Source organism: Miscanthus floridulus, chromosome 2 (assembly GCF_019320115.1).
Source record: "Miscanthus floridulus cultivar M001 chromosome 2, ASM1932011v1, whole genome shotgun sequence".
Lineage (NCBI taxonomy): Eukaryota > Viridiplantae > Streptophyta > Magnoliopsida > Poales > Poaceae > Miscanthus > Miscanthus floridulus.
The window spans coordinates 41721928-41740050 of record NC_089581.1 but is presented as its reverse complement, the minus strand read 5'-3'; the positions used below and the strand labels follow the sequence as shown (position 1 = coordinate 41740050).

The 18123-nt window shown below is 41.9% G+C and overlaps 2 protein-coding genes across 2 annotated transcripts; one reads left to right on the top strand and one right to left on the bottom strand.

The window, feature by feature from the left end:
* Window positions 1-10075: 10075 nt before the first annotated feature.
* On the top strand, window positions 10076-11395 carry LOC136522641 (auxin-responsive protein IAA12-like). Its single transcript, XM_066516457.1, has 3 exons — window positions 10076-10449; window positions 10546-10923; window positions 11035-11395. Exons 1-3 carry the CDS (start codon window positions 10244-10246, stop codon window positions 11111-11113), a joined length of 663 nt encoding a protein of 220 aa, XP_066372554.1. The 5' UTR covers window positions 10076-10243; the 3' UTR covers window positions 11114-11395.
* Window positions 11396-12568: 1173 nt separating this feature from the next.
* Window positions 12569-17772, bottom strand: LOC136522633 (protein OSB2, chloroplastic-like). The gene is made up of 5 exons (XM_066516447.1): window positions 17357-17772; window positions 16256-16394; window positions 16085-16163; window positions 14161-14309; window positions 12569-13171 (listed from the first exon to the last, which is right to left on the bottom strand). Exons 1-5 carry the CDS (start codon window positions 17698-17700, stop codon window positions 12974-12976), a joined length of 909 nt encoding a protein of 302 aa, XP_066372544.1. The 5' UTR covers window positions 17701-17772; the 3' UTR covers window positions 12569-12973.
* Window positions 17773-18123: the final 351 nt, after the last annotated feature.

The following is an 18123-nucleotide window of genomic DNA, read 5'->3' as shown; positions in this document are numbered from 1 at the left end:
TGCTAATTTACTTCCAAAGACTTTTAAATTAAGCGCGGTGCTTAGGTAAAAATGCTTTCCTAAATCAAATTAGACGTGGTGTCTAGGTTGATTTTTGAGCCGATAGTATGCTTTAGTAGATATTGGATATTTTGTTGGACTAACCCCTATAGAAAACTCTTAATTCAATTTGGGTAAGTCACGAGATAAATTCAAATCAAAGATGAAGCAAGGCACATGATGAGCTCCAATAACTTTGTGAAAAGAAGACACAGCTCATTCATCATGGATGGAGGAACTCAAGTCTGCAGCTCCAATGAACAGCATCTTGTCAACCAATAATCAACGAAAATCAAAGAGAGGTTGACGAGAGAAGAACATGCAACTTGTCGCATCCTCATCTCCTGGATCAGATGATGCAAAGAAAAGCTAAATGCAAGGAGACATCTTGATCAATGGACCTAAAAAAGCCCTCACGAACAGGAGATCATTTGTGGAAATAAATCAAGGTTTGAGGTATAAAACAACAGGTGAGGCGGAAGGTCCAACAAAGTGTCAAAGATCAAAGAGCAAAAAGATGGCACAACAAAAGAATGAGAAAGAAATGGTGCAATATAGGAGACAAGAAGCTCATGAACAGCTCAAAATTGCAAGGCTAGCCGAACAAGGAAAACTTTAAGCAAAAGGAAAGGACCATCACGAGTCATCTACCCTTCGTCACATGGTGTCATCACGCTCCAATGACAAAGGTAACATCCTAAGGTAAATGGTCATTATTTAAAAGAGTTTTTCCTTGATTCTGATAGGCACATAAATAGGAAATAAACATGTTTGAGTCACAACTTGCCTGATCCAACCTAATTAACTCAACATGTTTAGTTCTTTAAGCTTGTTCCTAGCACCACTTTCTTGATCTCATAGTTTTAACCAAATAAGCTAAAAATGCACATTTTATCTCTGGAAGATGATAGTCATAATCATGTAAAGATTGATACATTATGCAAAGATAGATAATCCTTCCATTGGTTAAGCAATCTAACCATTTTGGCCATCTTCAAATGCTACATTCATGTTCAATCTTCTGATCTTGTCACCCATGATATAAATGAACAAAGCACATAACATCAACTTTATCTTGTTTGATATGCCTAAGGTTAGAAAGGAATGAATAAAATTTTAGTTCTATTGGTGTTTTCACACCAACACAGCCCATGCACTTGATCTCTACCTTATCTTATGAGTAGGACACACTTCAAGCAAAATGTGGGGGAGTTAGTCGATTCCCCAAATTTCTACAAGTGAAGGTCCTGAATCTGTCAAACTAAAATTAAAACTCAAAACCAAGACAGGTTTGGTGGAAGAAGGTGACATCACCATTAGAGATGTCATCACAAGAATCTTCGTCTTCAGAATAAACTGAGGTACTCGATCAATGAACTTCACAAGGAGAAGTCCGGTTCGAAGGACTTACAATACCGAACCCTCACCGAAAGTGCTAGCTTGGGGGAGAAGCACTCCCATGTATCCAGGTAAGTATTCTTTCCATTTTGTTTTAATTTTAGTTTCTTTTATGATGATTAAAAAACAAAATAAAAATTTATCTTTACTTTAGTCATAATGTGTGATCTAGTAAAATTGAAAACAAAATAAAAAAGGTGTGTATAGTTTGCTTTAATTTGTTTTTAAGAGCTGAATAAAATAAAGAGGACTCAGAATAATCTCTTGAATGGAAATGATGAATAGTTGCTCTGTTGTAATTCCTTTCAAGTACCTAGTTTTCAGCCTTGAATTCTCCCGAGTTTTGGGTAAGATTGTTTTGATATAATGATTTACTCTGAACTTGAAACTCGTGGGTAGCATATGCCTACTCTAAGTCTAGGTAATTGATGGATATGATATGAGACGGTCCGAACTGCTGTTTATCTTGTTCCAAGTGACACTTAAGTTCTGGAGATTTATCTTTTGAAAAAACATAAAAATGCTACATGATGAGTTTCTGTATGACAAAGCTTGAATTCCCACCAGAGCCATACATTTTATTTAGGCTAAGAAAACTTCGGCATATATGCTGCTTGCTTTTGCATTGAGTTTTATCAAGCTTTGTTGACCCTTATGAGAGATTTGTCATGCTCTTAAAATCAAGATCATGTAAACACCACCCACATATATGCACTACTCCAACACTGAGGGTTGGCGCAAAAACATGCTTTCTATCTGGATTCACCCAAAAAATGTTCTACTCCTACACTAGGAGTGAACACAAAAACATGTTCGATAGGTTTTTCATCCACCAAATAAATGCTCCAAGTTCTTGTTGCTATCTCTCAAAATTTTGTTATAGAAAATAGACATGGGGCTATGCAAAAGTTATTCATAAAAAAGAGAGAGAAAGAAAAAAAAAAGTTGAGAAAAAATGAACACAAAAGTGTCCGCGATATCTAAAACAATGGGTACTTAGATGCCCGCCTAAAAAAAAGAGATGAATAAGATAGCCCCTGCTCTCTAGCAAGTGTTTCCAAGTTTCAAAAGAGAGATAAGTTTTCAAGGAGCAAAGTAGAATTAGGTTAGTCACTATATATATCAACCATACTTCCATACACATGCACATCTTGATTTGATTGTATGACTCATCTCTTTTTGAATCCGAGGTTTGACTTTATAATATATGCATTGCAAGTATGCTCTAACTTTCTCCCTACCTATGAACTCCACATAAGCCTTAGTGGTAGGAAGAAAAAGACATAACATCTTTATTGCCTTGCTGAGGATCCACAAATACCACATATATTGAGAGACTTGAGAGTGTCATACAATGAAATCTCTGAGTTTTATTTTGAAAACTTATAAAAAAACTCTAGAATAATGGTGGAACAAAAAACTTGAGACATAGTGCTTGACTTGATCGTTCTATCTTTCAATTGATCAAGACCCAAGTGAAGGCTACGAAGCCCCATGGTTGAAGGTAATATGGGTAAATTTAAAAGTCAGATCAATTTATTCTAATCCGAAGGAGAATTCTTTATTGAACACCTATGTACTTTTGAGGCGTGAAAGCATTGTAGCAACTCCTGATCCATTGCTGAGTTTAGCTTTGCTCAGGGACTGGCAAAGGTTAAGCTTGGGGGAGCTTGTTGACGGTCACTAACACCAATCATAAACCGTCGACATAACCTACATTTATACTTAATTCTATCACCAAACATAGGTATAGGGGTTTAAACTAATAAATTTCATGAGTTTTGGTGAATCTATGTTTTCAGCATGGTTTATCCAGAAAACCGTCAAGGGGGACCTATTCGTTAAAGGAAATTACAGAATTTCGCCGCGCAAACAGTGTGGGAAGATTCTAGAACACTCTAGGAGGCTCTCCATCGAAGCAGACCCCGAGGGGCTGCCATGTGGGGCTGGTCGGCCCCACCTGTAGGTCGGCCGGCCTGTGGGTCCTACCAGTTAGCCTTCGCTTCGAAAGTTGGTTCCCCACCGCCATTGAGATCCAATCTTCGCTGTTTATTCAAGTAGGTTTGATTCGAGGGCTCAGAATTGAAGCTTCGGCCTATATATATTAGCCCCTACCCCCTTCCTCAGTAGATCCCTGAAACCCTAATTCATATCTTCAAGATTGAGCCAGCAATCAAGAGAATATTAGTCCTTCATAGGATCTAGTCTTATAAATAGAAATAGTGAGATAGAGAGTGAGGAAAGAGTTTGGAGGAGGTGCCGGCCTGTCGGTGCTCTCTCAACGGCTTGTACCTTGGTGGATCTAAGTTCTATCTGAGCTTGCCTCTGAGATATCTCTGGTAATCAACTTTTGATTCAAGTAAGCATCTTGTTTATATTGTTCATTAGGTTTGCGACTCTTTTGAGTGCTTTATTCTCTACATAGGGGGAGTAAAGTATTAATCATCAGTGTAGACTTAATTTAATCATGGATGCACCTTGTATTCTGGATCGGTGGTAGCTCACGACGGTGACTCTTATAGCCTCGTTGAATCCTTTGTAGTCCATCTCCCATCTGTAGAACAAGTAGGACCCGATTGCAAAGAAAGCATCCTCTGCTGGTGTCTTTCCCTAGTAATGTCCCTAGTTGAATAGTAGAAGACATAGCTTACCGAAGTAAGAACAAGAGAACCTTAGTTATCCTCTCTACGCTCCTATTTATCCTAACCTTGTTGCTACCCTTAGTTAAGTTAGACCGTAGTTAGTCTCACACATTTCCTTGTGGATACGATACTTGGAATACTTTCGGATGAAAGCTACAGCGGTATCCATGCGCTTGCGGATTTATCTGTATGTGTTAATAAATACCAACACACACCATTACAAAAAATAATCTAAAGTAACTCCTAAACTTATCTAAATTATTCACATATGTTATTATTAAACATCTAAACTACCTACCTCTGTCACTATAATAAAATACCCGAAGTATTGTGTTTTTCATTACCAGATTACTCCATTTTTAATATAGACCCTGCTTCAGACATCTTTATTTATCTATACTTCAATTCAATGTTGGCTTTCTTGCTAAGCTAAATTCCCTAAGAACTAAAGCAGGTAAAAGCTTACCGTTTTACAGTCTGCTTCGAGGAAGAACCTAATGGCAGTTGATGGTAGCAAGAGGTTGGCAGGGGGCGGGGGTAGAGGCGGTGGCGTTGGTTTAGCTAGCGGGCCTGGGCTGCCCGGAGACGCTCCCTGGGGCTGCCGCTACTCTGTCCTCCCCCAAAGATACTCCTTGCAACGGACATGCCACTAGGTGATGCATGTTGCAGGGCTTGCTAGATCTGCAAGGGTGTCTATGATAGAAAAAATAATTCCTAAAAATTATCATGAAAATCAGAAACACTCGGTTATCGATTTCAGTAGATCCAAACTTCATGGATAATAGTAGACATGTGATCTATTCTGGTTTCTAAAATATTATCTACCTCTGTTATTATGGAAATACTCTAAAAGGAAACCCTAAATCTATATATTATTATCCACCTCTGCAATTTTGAAAATTAACATAAAGAATCCCCTCCTAATCTTCATTTAAATTACACACCTACGCCAGTGTGAAAACAATCTAAATTGGCCTCCTAATATTTTCTAAATTGGTCATATACTCCATTATTAAAAATAACCTAAAGTAACCCACCTATGTTATTATAAAATAAAAGTTAACCACCATTTGCTTCTAAATTAGTCATCCCATCATTATTCTTGCATCATCTGCACCATTATTTAAAATAACTAAAAGTAATTTCCACTTATACCCCCCAAAATTGCATATAAATTACACACCTCCACCATTATGGAAAATAACCTAAAGTAACAACCTAAATATACATCTAAACTACCTACATAAGTCATTATAGAAAATATCCCAAAGTACTTGTATATATGATTATAAATTATCCACTTCGGCCGTTGTTAATATGAAAAAGGTATGCATCATGTGTGTTACCATTCGTACTATGTATACAACTATGCAAGAAATGATGATCATATCTAGTTTCTCATCAAACACATAGCTTAAGTTATATGGTTTCAACTAAACACATAGCCTAAGCTCTAGGGATTGCAACAAATGAAAGCTACCTTTTGGTGATGGTGAGTCCTGTTATTTCTGACTAATTTATGAAGCTTTCTTCCTTTCCTCGTAAAAAAAGCTTTAGTTGATTTTGTTTGCACTATATACCAAGTATATTTCTAAATTCTATTCTTTTAGATAATGAATAAAATATCCGGCTTCATCCCTTATAACCTAGGAAATCTGACCAATTATTACATAAGTCTAAACCAACACAAACAAATTCAACTCAATTCTAGCATTGTTTGGCCATCTGAAGGAAGCAAAGAACAGCATCGCGGTTGATTCAAGCATGTGACAAACTTGGAAAATATGTTCCTTGTTCTCCTCATGCCGTTGTAAGTTGTAACTGCGTTGAATGACATAATATTTTTGAATTATATTGCTTTGCTAGCTACTCTTGGAGGTTATTTCAAATGTGAAACTTGAGTTTCTTATTTCATTTCATTATTATTGTATCCTTAATTATAACTGGAAAACGATACATAATGCACACCAAAGGTCATATATGGCTCTGGTACCGGTTGTGATATGGTGAGCTATGGAAGGGGCATCTTTCATAGAATTACTAAAACCATTTATAGTTCACAATAAACTAGCTTCAAGATACAAGCAAGTGACCTAGTCGTTACTTGTTGACCTAGTCCTTACTTGTTGTTTGTCTAATTGTCTGAGAGGGGGGATTAGTGCCTTCAAACTGATGACACACACCAAAAAAAAAGAACCAATTTCTATACACCATATCATTCTATAGAAGGCACTGGAAACAATCCCGTAAATTCTGGAGTGCATGATTTTGCCTACGTTGTAGTACAAGACAAGCTTGTTTCCAAAAGCACTAACCTTTTGCTTTTCTAGAACTGCTCGTTAAGTGTGGTTTCCAAAAGGTATGTGTAGTTTGATTCAACTAGTCCCGAGTACCATGATACACCGTGTTATGAGCCAAGTCTTTAAACAAGGGGACCATGTTCTCATGATCAAACTCAGGAGTGCACTTTGTTTAGGGAATAGCACAGCCAACCAAACAATGCTTTGTGTGTGAAGATTTTTTTAAACAAACAACTCCCGCCACTTGGCTTTGTTGGACCTTTACCAAACCAAAAGATGCAACGGCAGCAACAGAAAGAGAGATTTGCTGAACAATAGTATCTCATCTAGTGGTTAAAAAAGAAATTGGGAAGTGAAGTAGATGATGAGAGAGGATTAGAATTATGAACCATGGATAGCCTGCGCTTTAATTTACTTATGGTTGTTTTTTAGGAGTGTGGTATTATAGAGGCCCTTTATCTTGTGTGAAACACCACTTTAAATGTTGATCCGACAAAAACAGCTGTGCAAATTACGTGTACCATCATTTTTTCCGATGATCAATTGCACATATTTTAGATATAACCGGTGCAATCATGCGAAAAATTGCTTCATATATGATGTCCCCCTTGTTTAAGCTTAAAATGTATACGAACAAGGTGACGTGCAATGATAGGCATTGGGTGTAATTTACTCAAAGATACATTGGAAAAGGAGAAAGAGATGCATATATGCATCCAAAAGCAATGGACAGTGCCCCTATATTCCGCGATACATATAGTCATCTTCAACCTCTCTATATTCACTACCGGAAACGCCTAAGTTGCCGAGTGTCAGGTGCTTTGCCGAGTGTTCTTTTTCGGGCACTCGGCAAAGACGCCTTTGCCGAGTGTTTTTTTAACACTCGGCAAAGAGTCTCTTTGCCGAGTGTTTTTTTTTGACACTCGGCAAAGAGCTTCTTTGCCGAGTGTTATTTTTTTTTACACTCGGCAAAAAAAATTTCAAAGCATATTTTGAAGCAGTAAATTAATTCAAATAAAAAAGTTTTCAACTACAAAGTTGTATAACTCATCAAGATGTACAATGTTTGTTTTGGTCTTTTCTTCATACGACAAAGTGAAAATAAATTTGTTCACAAATCTAACATATCTCTCTTGTAGTTTATGAAACTACAAGAGAGATATATAAGATTTGTGAACAATGTTAGAACGACCATGTCGGATGAACAGATGACCAAACAACCAAAATAAACTTTGTAGATCTCGAAAAGTTATGAAACATTGTAGTTGACAACTTTTTGATTTGAAAACATCTTGTCATGCAAAACTGTGTTTGAATTTCAAAATTTTAAAATTCAAATTTTGTAAACGACCTCAGATGGAAAAACTTCCTAAACTAAAAGTGTAGATCTCGAAAAGTTATGAAACTTTGTAGTTTACAACTTTTTGATTTGAAAACATCTTGTCATGCAAAACTGTGTTTGAATTTCAAAATTTTAAAATTCAAATTTTGTAAACGACCTCGGATGGAAAAACTTCCTAAACTAAAAGTGTAGATCTCGAAAAGTTATGAAACTTTGTAGTTTACAACTTTTTTATTTGAAAACATCTTGTCATGCAAAACTGTGTTTGAATTTCAAAATTTTAAAATTCAAATTTTGTAAACGACCTCGGATGGAAAAACTTCCTAAACTAAAAGTGTAGATCTCAAAAAGTTATGAAACTTTATAGTTTTTAACTTTTTTATTTGAATTCGTTTAGGGCCTCAAACATGCAATTTACACTCGGTTTAGTATAATATATTGGGAACTAAAACGGAATCCAGACACAAGTGAGAGTGTGGTGTAGTGGTAGAGGAGGTATGTGCACAGCGGGAGGTCTCGGGTTCGAATCGCGTCGGCCGCGTAGCCATGAAATTCACGCGAAAAATGTCGTAGATAGGTGGGCGCTAGCCAGTGGGGGCCTCCATCGATAAAAAAAAATTAGGTAAAAATTCCTATTTTTTCGGGTTTTTTTTCGGTTTCAACTTCGCCGAGTGTCGGCTTTGCCGAGTGCCTGATAAAAGACACTCGGCAAAGTTGGCTTTACCGTCACTTTTTTTAGCGAGTGCTGTTCGCCGAGTGTTACACTCGGCGAACCATTTATCGAGTGTTTTATGTCTTTTGCCGAGTGTTTCGGACACTCGGCGAACTCAAGGAGTCCGGTAGTGATTAGCTAATATTCCATGCGATCGACAGGGCCGAAAGGAAGAAACAACTCATAATAATGCACGAGAGATGCTTCCCCAGTATCTCTAATCATAGCATCTTAGTAATCATTCCACACTAGTAGTTTTTCTATTCCTCATTGATCATCCTATTGTTCACATATCACCTATAGAACCGAGTTATCGGGTCACTCAACACCGGGTTTGTTCGCCTTGCGAACCGATAAGCATACCTCAGATCAGATCAATGCAGTGCACCCAACTATATATATTAGTGATCAGATGATAAAACCGGATCACCAAATAAATCCTACAAACCGAACCCGTCACGAGCGACAACCTGTTAACACACCGTGTTCTCAGCTGAATTGAAAAATCAACCCGGGACCCGGAAAACAGCGTATCCAGCCACCCATTTGGTCCATCTAATGGAGCAAATTAGATTAGATATATGTGCATATATCATGATAATATTCATGGCCAAAGGGAAGGCACCCAGCGTGTAAACATAGTTATATGTAATGTGTACACTATAGATATTATGATGATGTGTGTATCCCTCCAGCGGCTGGCGGGCCCTGCCGCGCACATGGGCTGCCTCCGGATCCGACGGCCCCGGCGCGCCGTGACCCCGTCGACCGAGGAATCCATGTCGCCGGCCGACCCGGCAGGCCGCTCGTGGCTGCGCCCCTGCGGTCACCCTCGCAGCACAGCCTAGCCCACGCCCAGGACGTCGCTGCATGCATGTGTAAGGATGGCAACGGGATTTACCCGTCGGGTATCGTCGGAATGTTCTCTTCCCCGCTACGGAGAATTCATCCCGTCCCGTTAACTGTCTCGGGTATAGATTCTTGTCCATCTCCGTACCCGTCGGGCATCGGTCGGGTAACAGATACCTGACGGGTACTGCATACCCGATAAACAAGGACACTTGGGGTCGCAGCTTTGCACTCGGAGATGTTTCTTCTTTACCCGGGTATAAGTGTCGGAGTCTCGGAGATGCCGAGGAGAAAGAGCGAGGTTGCGAGGAGGACGAGCAAAGGTGGCAGAGAGACCGAACTGAGGAAGCGAGGGGCGCAAGCGCTCGTGAGGCAGGCGTGCTCGTGCTATTGGCGGAGATGGTGAGGAAAAATTGAACTAAAGTTCCTAGAACACAAACTATATATATGATTGTTCAGATTTGGGCAAAAATACCTATGTTGAGCTTCTTTGGGCCTAATACTCGCATGAAAGCTCAAATAGTCGGAGTCCCTAACGGGTAACGGGGACATGTAAACAGGGAACGTTTCTGTACCTGCTATACCCGTCGGGGATGGATTCTTGCCCATTTAGATACCCGTGGGTAAAGATATGATCCTATCCCTATTTCCTAATGGATCAAATACCCGTCGGATATCGGGTATCGGGGGGCATTGCCATCATTATGCATGTGTCCGTGTCGCCTCTCGCTCCCCTCGATCGACCAGTTCTTCCGTGGCAGCCTGGCTGGCCACCTCTCTCATCCCTCCCTCCTATAAAACATGCGCACCGAGACCAAACACACAACACCAGCTCATCATCGCATCCACCTCATTCTAGCTCAGAGACGCAGAGATCGAGCTAGCTGCAACCGGAGAAGGAGAACTACTCTTCGCCGGCCGAAGGAGGAGTACGTGTTCTGTGTTCACAAGTACTTGGGACATGGAAACCGTTGTGGGAGACCTCATGGCGACCGAATTGAGGCTTGGCCTGCCGGGCACCGTCGACGACTGCAGCCAGACCCAGGTGAAGGCCACGCCGCCGTCGACGCCTAGGGGCAAGAAGCGCGCCACCACCGATGCCGTGGAGGACGCCGCCGCCAAGGAGACCAACAAGCGTGACGCCGAGGCAGCACCTCCTGCAGCCAAGTGAGTAGTAGTCTGACTCTGACAGCACCTACGTGTTCAGAAGAACAGACTCTCGAAGCAGGTGCTCACACGATGGCTACATGTCAACTCTTGCAGGGCGCCCGTGGTCGGTTGGCCGCCGGTGAGGTCGTACCGGAAGAGCTGCTTCCAGCAGGCGAGCAGCAAGCAGCATGTCAGCAGCAAGGCGACCAACAAAGAGGAGGCGGTGGCGCCCAGCTGCACGGCGGCATCCGCAGCCGCCGCAAACACCACCGCCAGCGTCGTCGTCGGCTCCTTCGTCAAAGTGAGCATGGACGGCGCCCCGTACCTGAGGAAGGTGGACTTGAGGATGTACAAGGGATACAGGGAGCTCCGGGAGGCCCTGGAGGCCATGTTCGTCTCCTCCAACAGCGGCAGCGCCAACCTGTCCGAGTTCGCCGTCACCTACGAGGACAAGGACGGCGACCTCATGCTCGTCGGAGACGTGCCATTCGAGTAAGTAGTATTTCATCTTCTGTTCTGACTTCTTAGAGGCAACCTAGCTAAGAGAAGACTTTTTTGTGTTACCAACAAGATTACTGATGGTGTTCTTTAATTAATCTGCAGGATGTTCACTAGCACTTGCAAGAAGCTGAGGATCATGAAGAGATCTGAAGCCACAGGCCTGGGATCAGCGAGGCAATGAAGATCCATCTGAACTGAGGGACCGGATAGGACAATATGTCTCGTCATGACCTTCTTGGGTTTTTTTTTTCCTTTTCATTATTTTTGTTCTTCTGGTTGGATCCCCAAGCCAAAGGATGAGCTTGGTGTATCGAAGCGCGTACACGGATGTGTGCGGCTTTGATTCTGTAAGACGATTAGGTCTTTTTAGCAGCACAAAGGAGATGCATGCTGAGGTTGTTTCAGTTAACTCTCCATGTGTTTGTACAAACGAAACAATACAGTTATATTGATCGTTGATCCCTTATTAATTACTTGAAGTTCTCTCTTGAGCTTTCAGTTATTTCTTTCTTTTCGGCCCAACTTGTTTAGCGTTTTCATGCCTTCGTTTTCGTATTCTGATGCCTCGTGAGTCCATGCTTCATGGCGTTATATATGACATAATACCTTGGTAGATGTCTTTGGATGTTAATGTTATCATTATATTGTCCCTTAGAGTGACTCCAAGGCAAAGTTTACAGAAGAGAAGGCTAACAAAGCTGCAACATATATATATGTAGCCTGTCCAAAATGCAAAACTGCAATCTCTCCTTGCTTTTGGTTCCTAACAACAGTTGACATTATTAACCAAGCAAGTCATGTTATCAGCCAAAACAAAGGGCAACTTGTTCTAAACGCGATCCAGTTTGACTTGAAACGAAAAGCTCTGATTCAAATCAGCCTGGCATGTCCAGGTGCAAACCGAGGATTAAAATCTGATGGTGGCCGTTCTCAAGATCCAAAGCCAATGTGACAGACCGAGCTCAGTCAAACGGGAAAACAAGGTTATCACCGAGATCGACCGATGGGTCAAGGAAACACAGCGCAGACACAACGCCGACGACCTGCCTGCGTAACTGCGTTTTGTTGTCAACACATGCATCGGTCGAGGCACCGGCGGACACCGAGCATGTGGCCGCACATGAGAGCTGCATCACCGAAGCATCCATTGGCATCAGGGAACTGCTAGTTGCCAGGGCTCTATCCGGCTAATCTGTCATTCAGAAGAAAAATAAAAATAGCCAAGTCAATATGCTCCTCCCTGTCCCTGAAATACGGCATATAAATTTTGGAGCTCTGCTAGCAGCTGTATCTTCTAACTATTCGTCTACCTTCTGGGATGCTGCGGTCTGTATGGTTGCTGGCGTGCATGACGCCTGGAGATACGGCAGGTCCATCTGCTGCACGCATAGAAAACGCTTCAGCGCAGATTCTTCAGACCACGTCGTCCGACAAGGCAAGAGGCCAGGGTACCATGTCCATGATAGTGTATGGGAAAGAAATCAGTGTATACCATATATACTCCGTATCTTGGTGATTATATCCCGTTTCAGTTCCCTGTCTATGACGCCAAAGCCAAAGGCCAAGGGCCAGTGGTACCAAACTGCCAAATCCCCTGCTCTTGTTCTACCGGCTACCTGAGGAATGGGGCATTAGATTCATTTGCAAATCCTTCCAACGAGAAACATACAAATTTGAACATGTGAACCCACGGTTTACACACCATTACCACTCGGCGTAACAGCACAGTTAAAACTTAAAAACCATGTCACAAACCAACTAACACTACCAACAGATCTACGATACTCAGTAAAAGCTTGGCTTTCTCCCACTTCGTTTATGTTTGTTATATGGCTCATAGCTACCTTACAGTCTACAGAGTACATAATAATACTACGGAAACTCGTAACACTCAACCCTCCAAAGCCGCTCAGATATGTATATGTACAACAAAACTGAGATAGCGGGCATGAGTTAGCTACTCCAACAGCACGATCTCGCCATAACAGACAGCCAAGCTGCACAAAAAATGGGGGCTGCGAAGCTTCCTCCTTCATAAAGATTATCGATTGCCATCCAATGTCATGAACTCATCAGCATACATATAAGAGACTGGTTTTCTCTCATTGTCTTGCAGAGAACTCATTCTTGAGTCCAAAACTGCCAGCTGAGATATGACCCAGTTGGGGTTGTTCCTCCCATCAACCCATAGTGCTTCACCAGTGTGCTTATGCTTGAAGTCTGGATACCTTGGGTTCTTCTGTTGACATGATTTAAGGTCATAAGTCAAGCAAATGTTGAGCAGACCTCTTCCAAACAAATTGATAGACAAATTACTGAAGTAAATAAACAAATACATCAACCAAACAACATGATCCTTCTGAAAGGTATATTATAAAGCAAAGTCAAATTAGCTTCTAGCTTCTACTGGAGACGATTCAGTTTAAAATATGGACCAAACTAGTCACTGTCCATTCATTGCATTTATTTATTATTTGCTTGACACATGACAGCATATTTGGTGTACATGAATACAAGAAAAATGTTTAAGAAAAACATGTAAATATTGAACGTTAGCATAGAAGTGTTATGTGCTGATAACAGGTCTTGAACTCTTGTCGCCAGATTGAATGTAATTTTATATTGGTACTATATTTCTTTATAAATTCAGGACGATGGACATGTGATTGTTTTTAATTCTGCATGGCATATAGCAATGTGATTAAACCGACTAAATTCAATTGCATGACACAAGCAGTACAGTACTACAGCCACTATACTTATGTTGATTAAGCTAGATATTTTATTTCCACTGTTCTAAATTAGAGACTTTAGTGCAGTCTCATCTGGTTAAATTGGAAGGATATAAGGGTAGGTTCCAAAGTCAGAAGATAACTCCAACATACAAAATGCAGAACCCTTCTAGTACACTAGTCTTAAATTTGAAGTAAGAAGTGCAGAACTTATGCATTAAACCAATACAAAAAATATATATCTTTCATAACCGCATTTGGCTGTTTATTATTTCCATCTCAATATTCACCCACTCTACTGACCATGTATCCCTCTCCCTCAGTAAATATTTGAAGCTCTTTTCTTGGTTCTAGATTTCTCATGTGTTCTGTGTATATTTTTTAATGTTTGCAAATTAGCATACGCTCAAAAGGAAGGTTTAAGTTATTAACATGCAAGGTAACTGTTACCATGTAAATGACAAGTAGTTATAACTTTAAACAATCCCAGTCTAACCTTATTTGTCCTGTTATCCCACCAGTCAAGAGGGTTAGCAAAGAACGCTTGCCACAGCTCTTCAGTTGATCGAGAAGAGCTCATAGTATCCCTATTCTTATCCTCAGTTGAATTAGAGGTAGAGTTAAAATAATCAGCATGCCTTCCACCTTTGATTCAACAAAAAAGGAGAGTTAATTTTTACCTTTTATGAATTTTCATTACATTAATAAACAGCTACCTAGAACCAAGTTATGTGCATCATTGGCTAATAATTTCATGAACTTTGCCCTCCAAAAAAAAATCATGGACTGAAGAAAGTCCACTAAATCAAACAACTGCTTCTGCAAGAGTACTCAAGAATGATGCAGGTAAGAGTCCTTTTCTGCGCCTTTCTAGAGACAACTACCTACCTTGCACCCAGAAAAACAAAATTTGAAACTTTGGCAAACTTTTTGAGAAGCATGCTGTTTAATGGGATCAATCATGAGCGATGTTTACTTTCACATACTTATAAACGAGGGGGCATAGTAGCAAGGTTAACAGCATATCACATTATATATCACAGGAAAATTAGTAATCCCGATATTAAAAAGAAACTTTGGATATACAACTTAAAATGCAATAATCAACAGCCAGGCAAAAAGTAATTCACATGTTAATGATCGATATATTTAACACAAAACAGAATATATAAGGTCAAGTTTGGTTCATGCCCTTGCAATTTAGTTTCTGTTGGGAGTACCACCGAACATTGGCAAGCCAGTGGAAAGTTAGCTCTCCCATTGATTCCTAGCCAAAACATTCGCAGAGTTCTGGATACAGGAAACACTTGCCCAGAAGCTTTCAATCCAACTTACCTTGATTCTCACTGCATTTATTTTCTCTACTGCTCAGTTGCAGCTAACTAGGGCCATTACATACTACTAGCACCAAAGTTCAAGAAGGCGCTAGGCGGTTTCTAGGCGACGACCCACGGCCTAGAGCCTAGGCGAGCCTAGGCGTTTCAAGGCGTTTTTCTAGGCGATGGCTAATACATGCATAAATACTTAAAAGAAAAGAAAAAATAGGAGTCCAGTGGTCATGGAATAGGGAGAAAGAGAAGAAGGCCCATTTAACGGCCCAACTATCCCACGTTCCAGCCTCTCCCGCATCTCTCTCTCGCACACCTCTGTTGCTCGCATCTCTCTCGCCCGCCGCCGCCACCGCCAGTTCCTCTCCCTCTCCCGCATCTCTCTCTCTCTCGTCCGCATGCTGTCTACGCCTGCAGCTGCCCGTTCCTCTCCCTCTCCCGCAGCTCTCTCTCAGTCCGAGCCTGCCGCTGCAGGTTCCTCTCCCTCTCCCGCATTTCTGTCCGCGCCTGCTGCCACCCGTGCCTGGCGTCCGACTCCGCCCGAGGCTGCTCCTCCCCCACCGGCGACCTCAGCCCGCCTAGGGGTCCGCCTATCCCCATAGGCCAGGCGGAACCCCCTCGCCTAGTGATTAGTCGCGCCTAGGCGGCCGCCTAGCATCGCCTTTTTGAACCGTGACTAGCACGATTTTTCGCATGTACAAACAGTGGATGCAAGTGATACACACTAGTCTAAGGACTTGCATAAGCTATATTTCATTACTTTAAGCTTCAAACTAATCGATCATGGATGCAATTAGGAGTCCACTGTAATAAATAGATAATTAAAAGCACATATCAAATATAAATCAAACACAAGCAATCAAGAAGTTGGCAAATCTAAAAACAAAGATTGAGCATGAACCAAATAGTAGCCTAAGAATGTTCCAAAATAATTGGCAGCAGTCCAAATGACTCTATTGATGTTTAAAAAAGTGGAACATGTCATCACAGGTCACAAACAACTATATCTCACAAAAATATAGGCAGACAAGAATGGAAAAGGCAGCAATTTTATGATATAAAAAGGCTTCACAGCATAACTGAGATCCACACCTGGGGCATCCTGGCTTGCCTCTGGTTCATATAATTGAACTGGCTGGGACTCGATGAAATTCAACTGTTGAACTGCAAGCTGAGAAAGAGTGTACCCATTAATTCCATTATAATAACAGAAAAGAGGGATAATGAAAATAAGCATGTAATGCAACCAGGTGAAGATGATACCTTGTAGTAAACATGCCGCTTCTCAGGCCCCTCATCAACAGTATCTGACACAAGCCGTCCAGAAACAAATATCCGGTCACCCTTCTTAACATGCTCAGAGGCCACAATAGCCAGATCATCCCAGAATTGTAGAGTTACCCTATAGTACAGTGACCCCATTAAACACTTAAACAAGTACTGCTAAGACTGTATTTTTCAGCTAAAAAAATACTCATCATTTATGGCTCTGAGAGGATGTAAAAGGCAGTATTATGTACCTGCATAGCTAAAAATATGTATATCAACAACTCATGCAGTCACGCTTGGGCTTGGTTGGCTCTTAAGAGTTAACTTTTGGTGTGTGGGTGTGTGGGTGTGCGCGCACAAATAAGGCAGTGTTAATTATTGATGGAGAGCCTCAGGAGTCAGAACTCAATCTAATGCTTAATCTGTTGATACAATAGGTATTCAGAAATCGAAACTCATTTGTTTATCATCATAGTACAATCATGGTTTCAAAGGTGACTAGGCATCCAGGCGAGAGCGAACACTGTTCCCCAAGGCAAGCTGGGTACGCCTGGACACCTAGGCGACACCTTTGAAATAGAGAGTACAACAGAAATAGGTTAGTGAATCTTGTCAGGTTGTAAGAAGAAAAATTGTAGGTAGCAAACATCCTAAGGGAATATACTGATAAATATTCACTGTTCCAAAATAAAGTCCCTATTTAACTAAGGGTGTAACTCAATCGCATAAAGAATTGTTACACGATTTCATTAGCATTTTCTGACCTCGCTGTATAAGCTGCAAAACAATTTGGCACAACTACACTGTTCGGAAACAAACCCCAAATCCATGGTATATCAACAATCATCTTGCTAGTTGCTACAATCCACCAATTGCACAAACTGCTCTAGCCAACATATCACCGAATGCCTTTGCCAACCTCTCCAAATTCCACGCACGCCCCCACACTCACAAAGCGACAAGCCCACTTCGAGTGACCGACAAGCTACAGATAGTCGAACCCACTCCCGGCCCCCAATAATAGGGACATAAATAGGCGACGCTAGAAATGGAAGAAGAATTAACATTGCGTAGCACTAATCAAATCAGTAATACCATGTAGTCTCGGTGGCCGACTTCCATACGGCGAGGCGACCCCTCGCAACGGCAGAGCCGCTGGGCAGCTGCCGCAGCTCGACGTCGGTGCCCACAGTCCCAATTAGCCGCACCGAGTTGCAGAGTTCCTTGCTCCAGGGTATCTCCGCCGGCCGCGGCGTCGTTGTCGACGTGGGCGGCGCCGCCGCCTCACTGTACTGCGCGGAGCACCGGAGGCGGCGCCATCGTGGCACCGGGAGCGGAAGGCGGAGGAGGGAAGAGGAGAGGCGGATGCGGATGCGGCTGTGGTCCGCCGGGCTAGGGTTTACGGTTTTGAGCGGAGATGCAACGGCGAGGATAGCCATGGGGATATTTTCTCGGCTTTCGCCTCTCTCTTCCGAAGATTGGGGAGCGTTGCGAGCTTATTTCGGGGCGTGGCCGCGTGAGTCCTTTTTCACCCGGAACCTGCCACGGCGGTCATTGACACGCGGGTCCCACGAGCTGCCGTTGTGGCTAAAGATGGCAACGGCCCCACGACACCCGATACCCGACGGGTATTTGATCCATTAGGGGACGGGATGGGATCTTATCTTTATCCACGGGTATTTAAATGGGCAAGAATCTATCCCCGACGGGTATAGCGGGTACGGAAACGTTCCCTGTTTACCCGTCCCGTTACCCGTTGGAGAACCCGACTATTTGAGCTGTCATGTGAGTATTAGGCCTAAAGAAGCTCAACATAGGTATTTTGGCCCAAATCTAAACAATCATATATATATTTGTGTGTT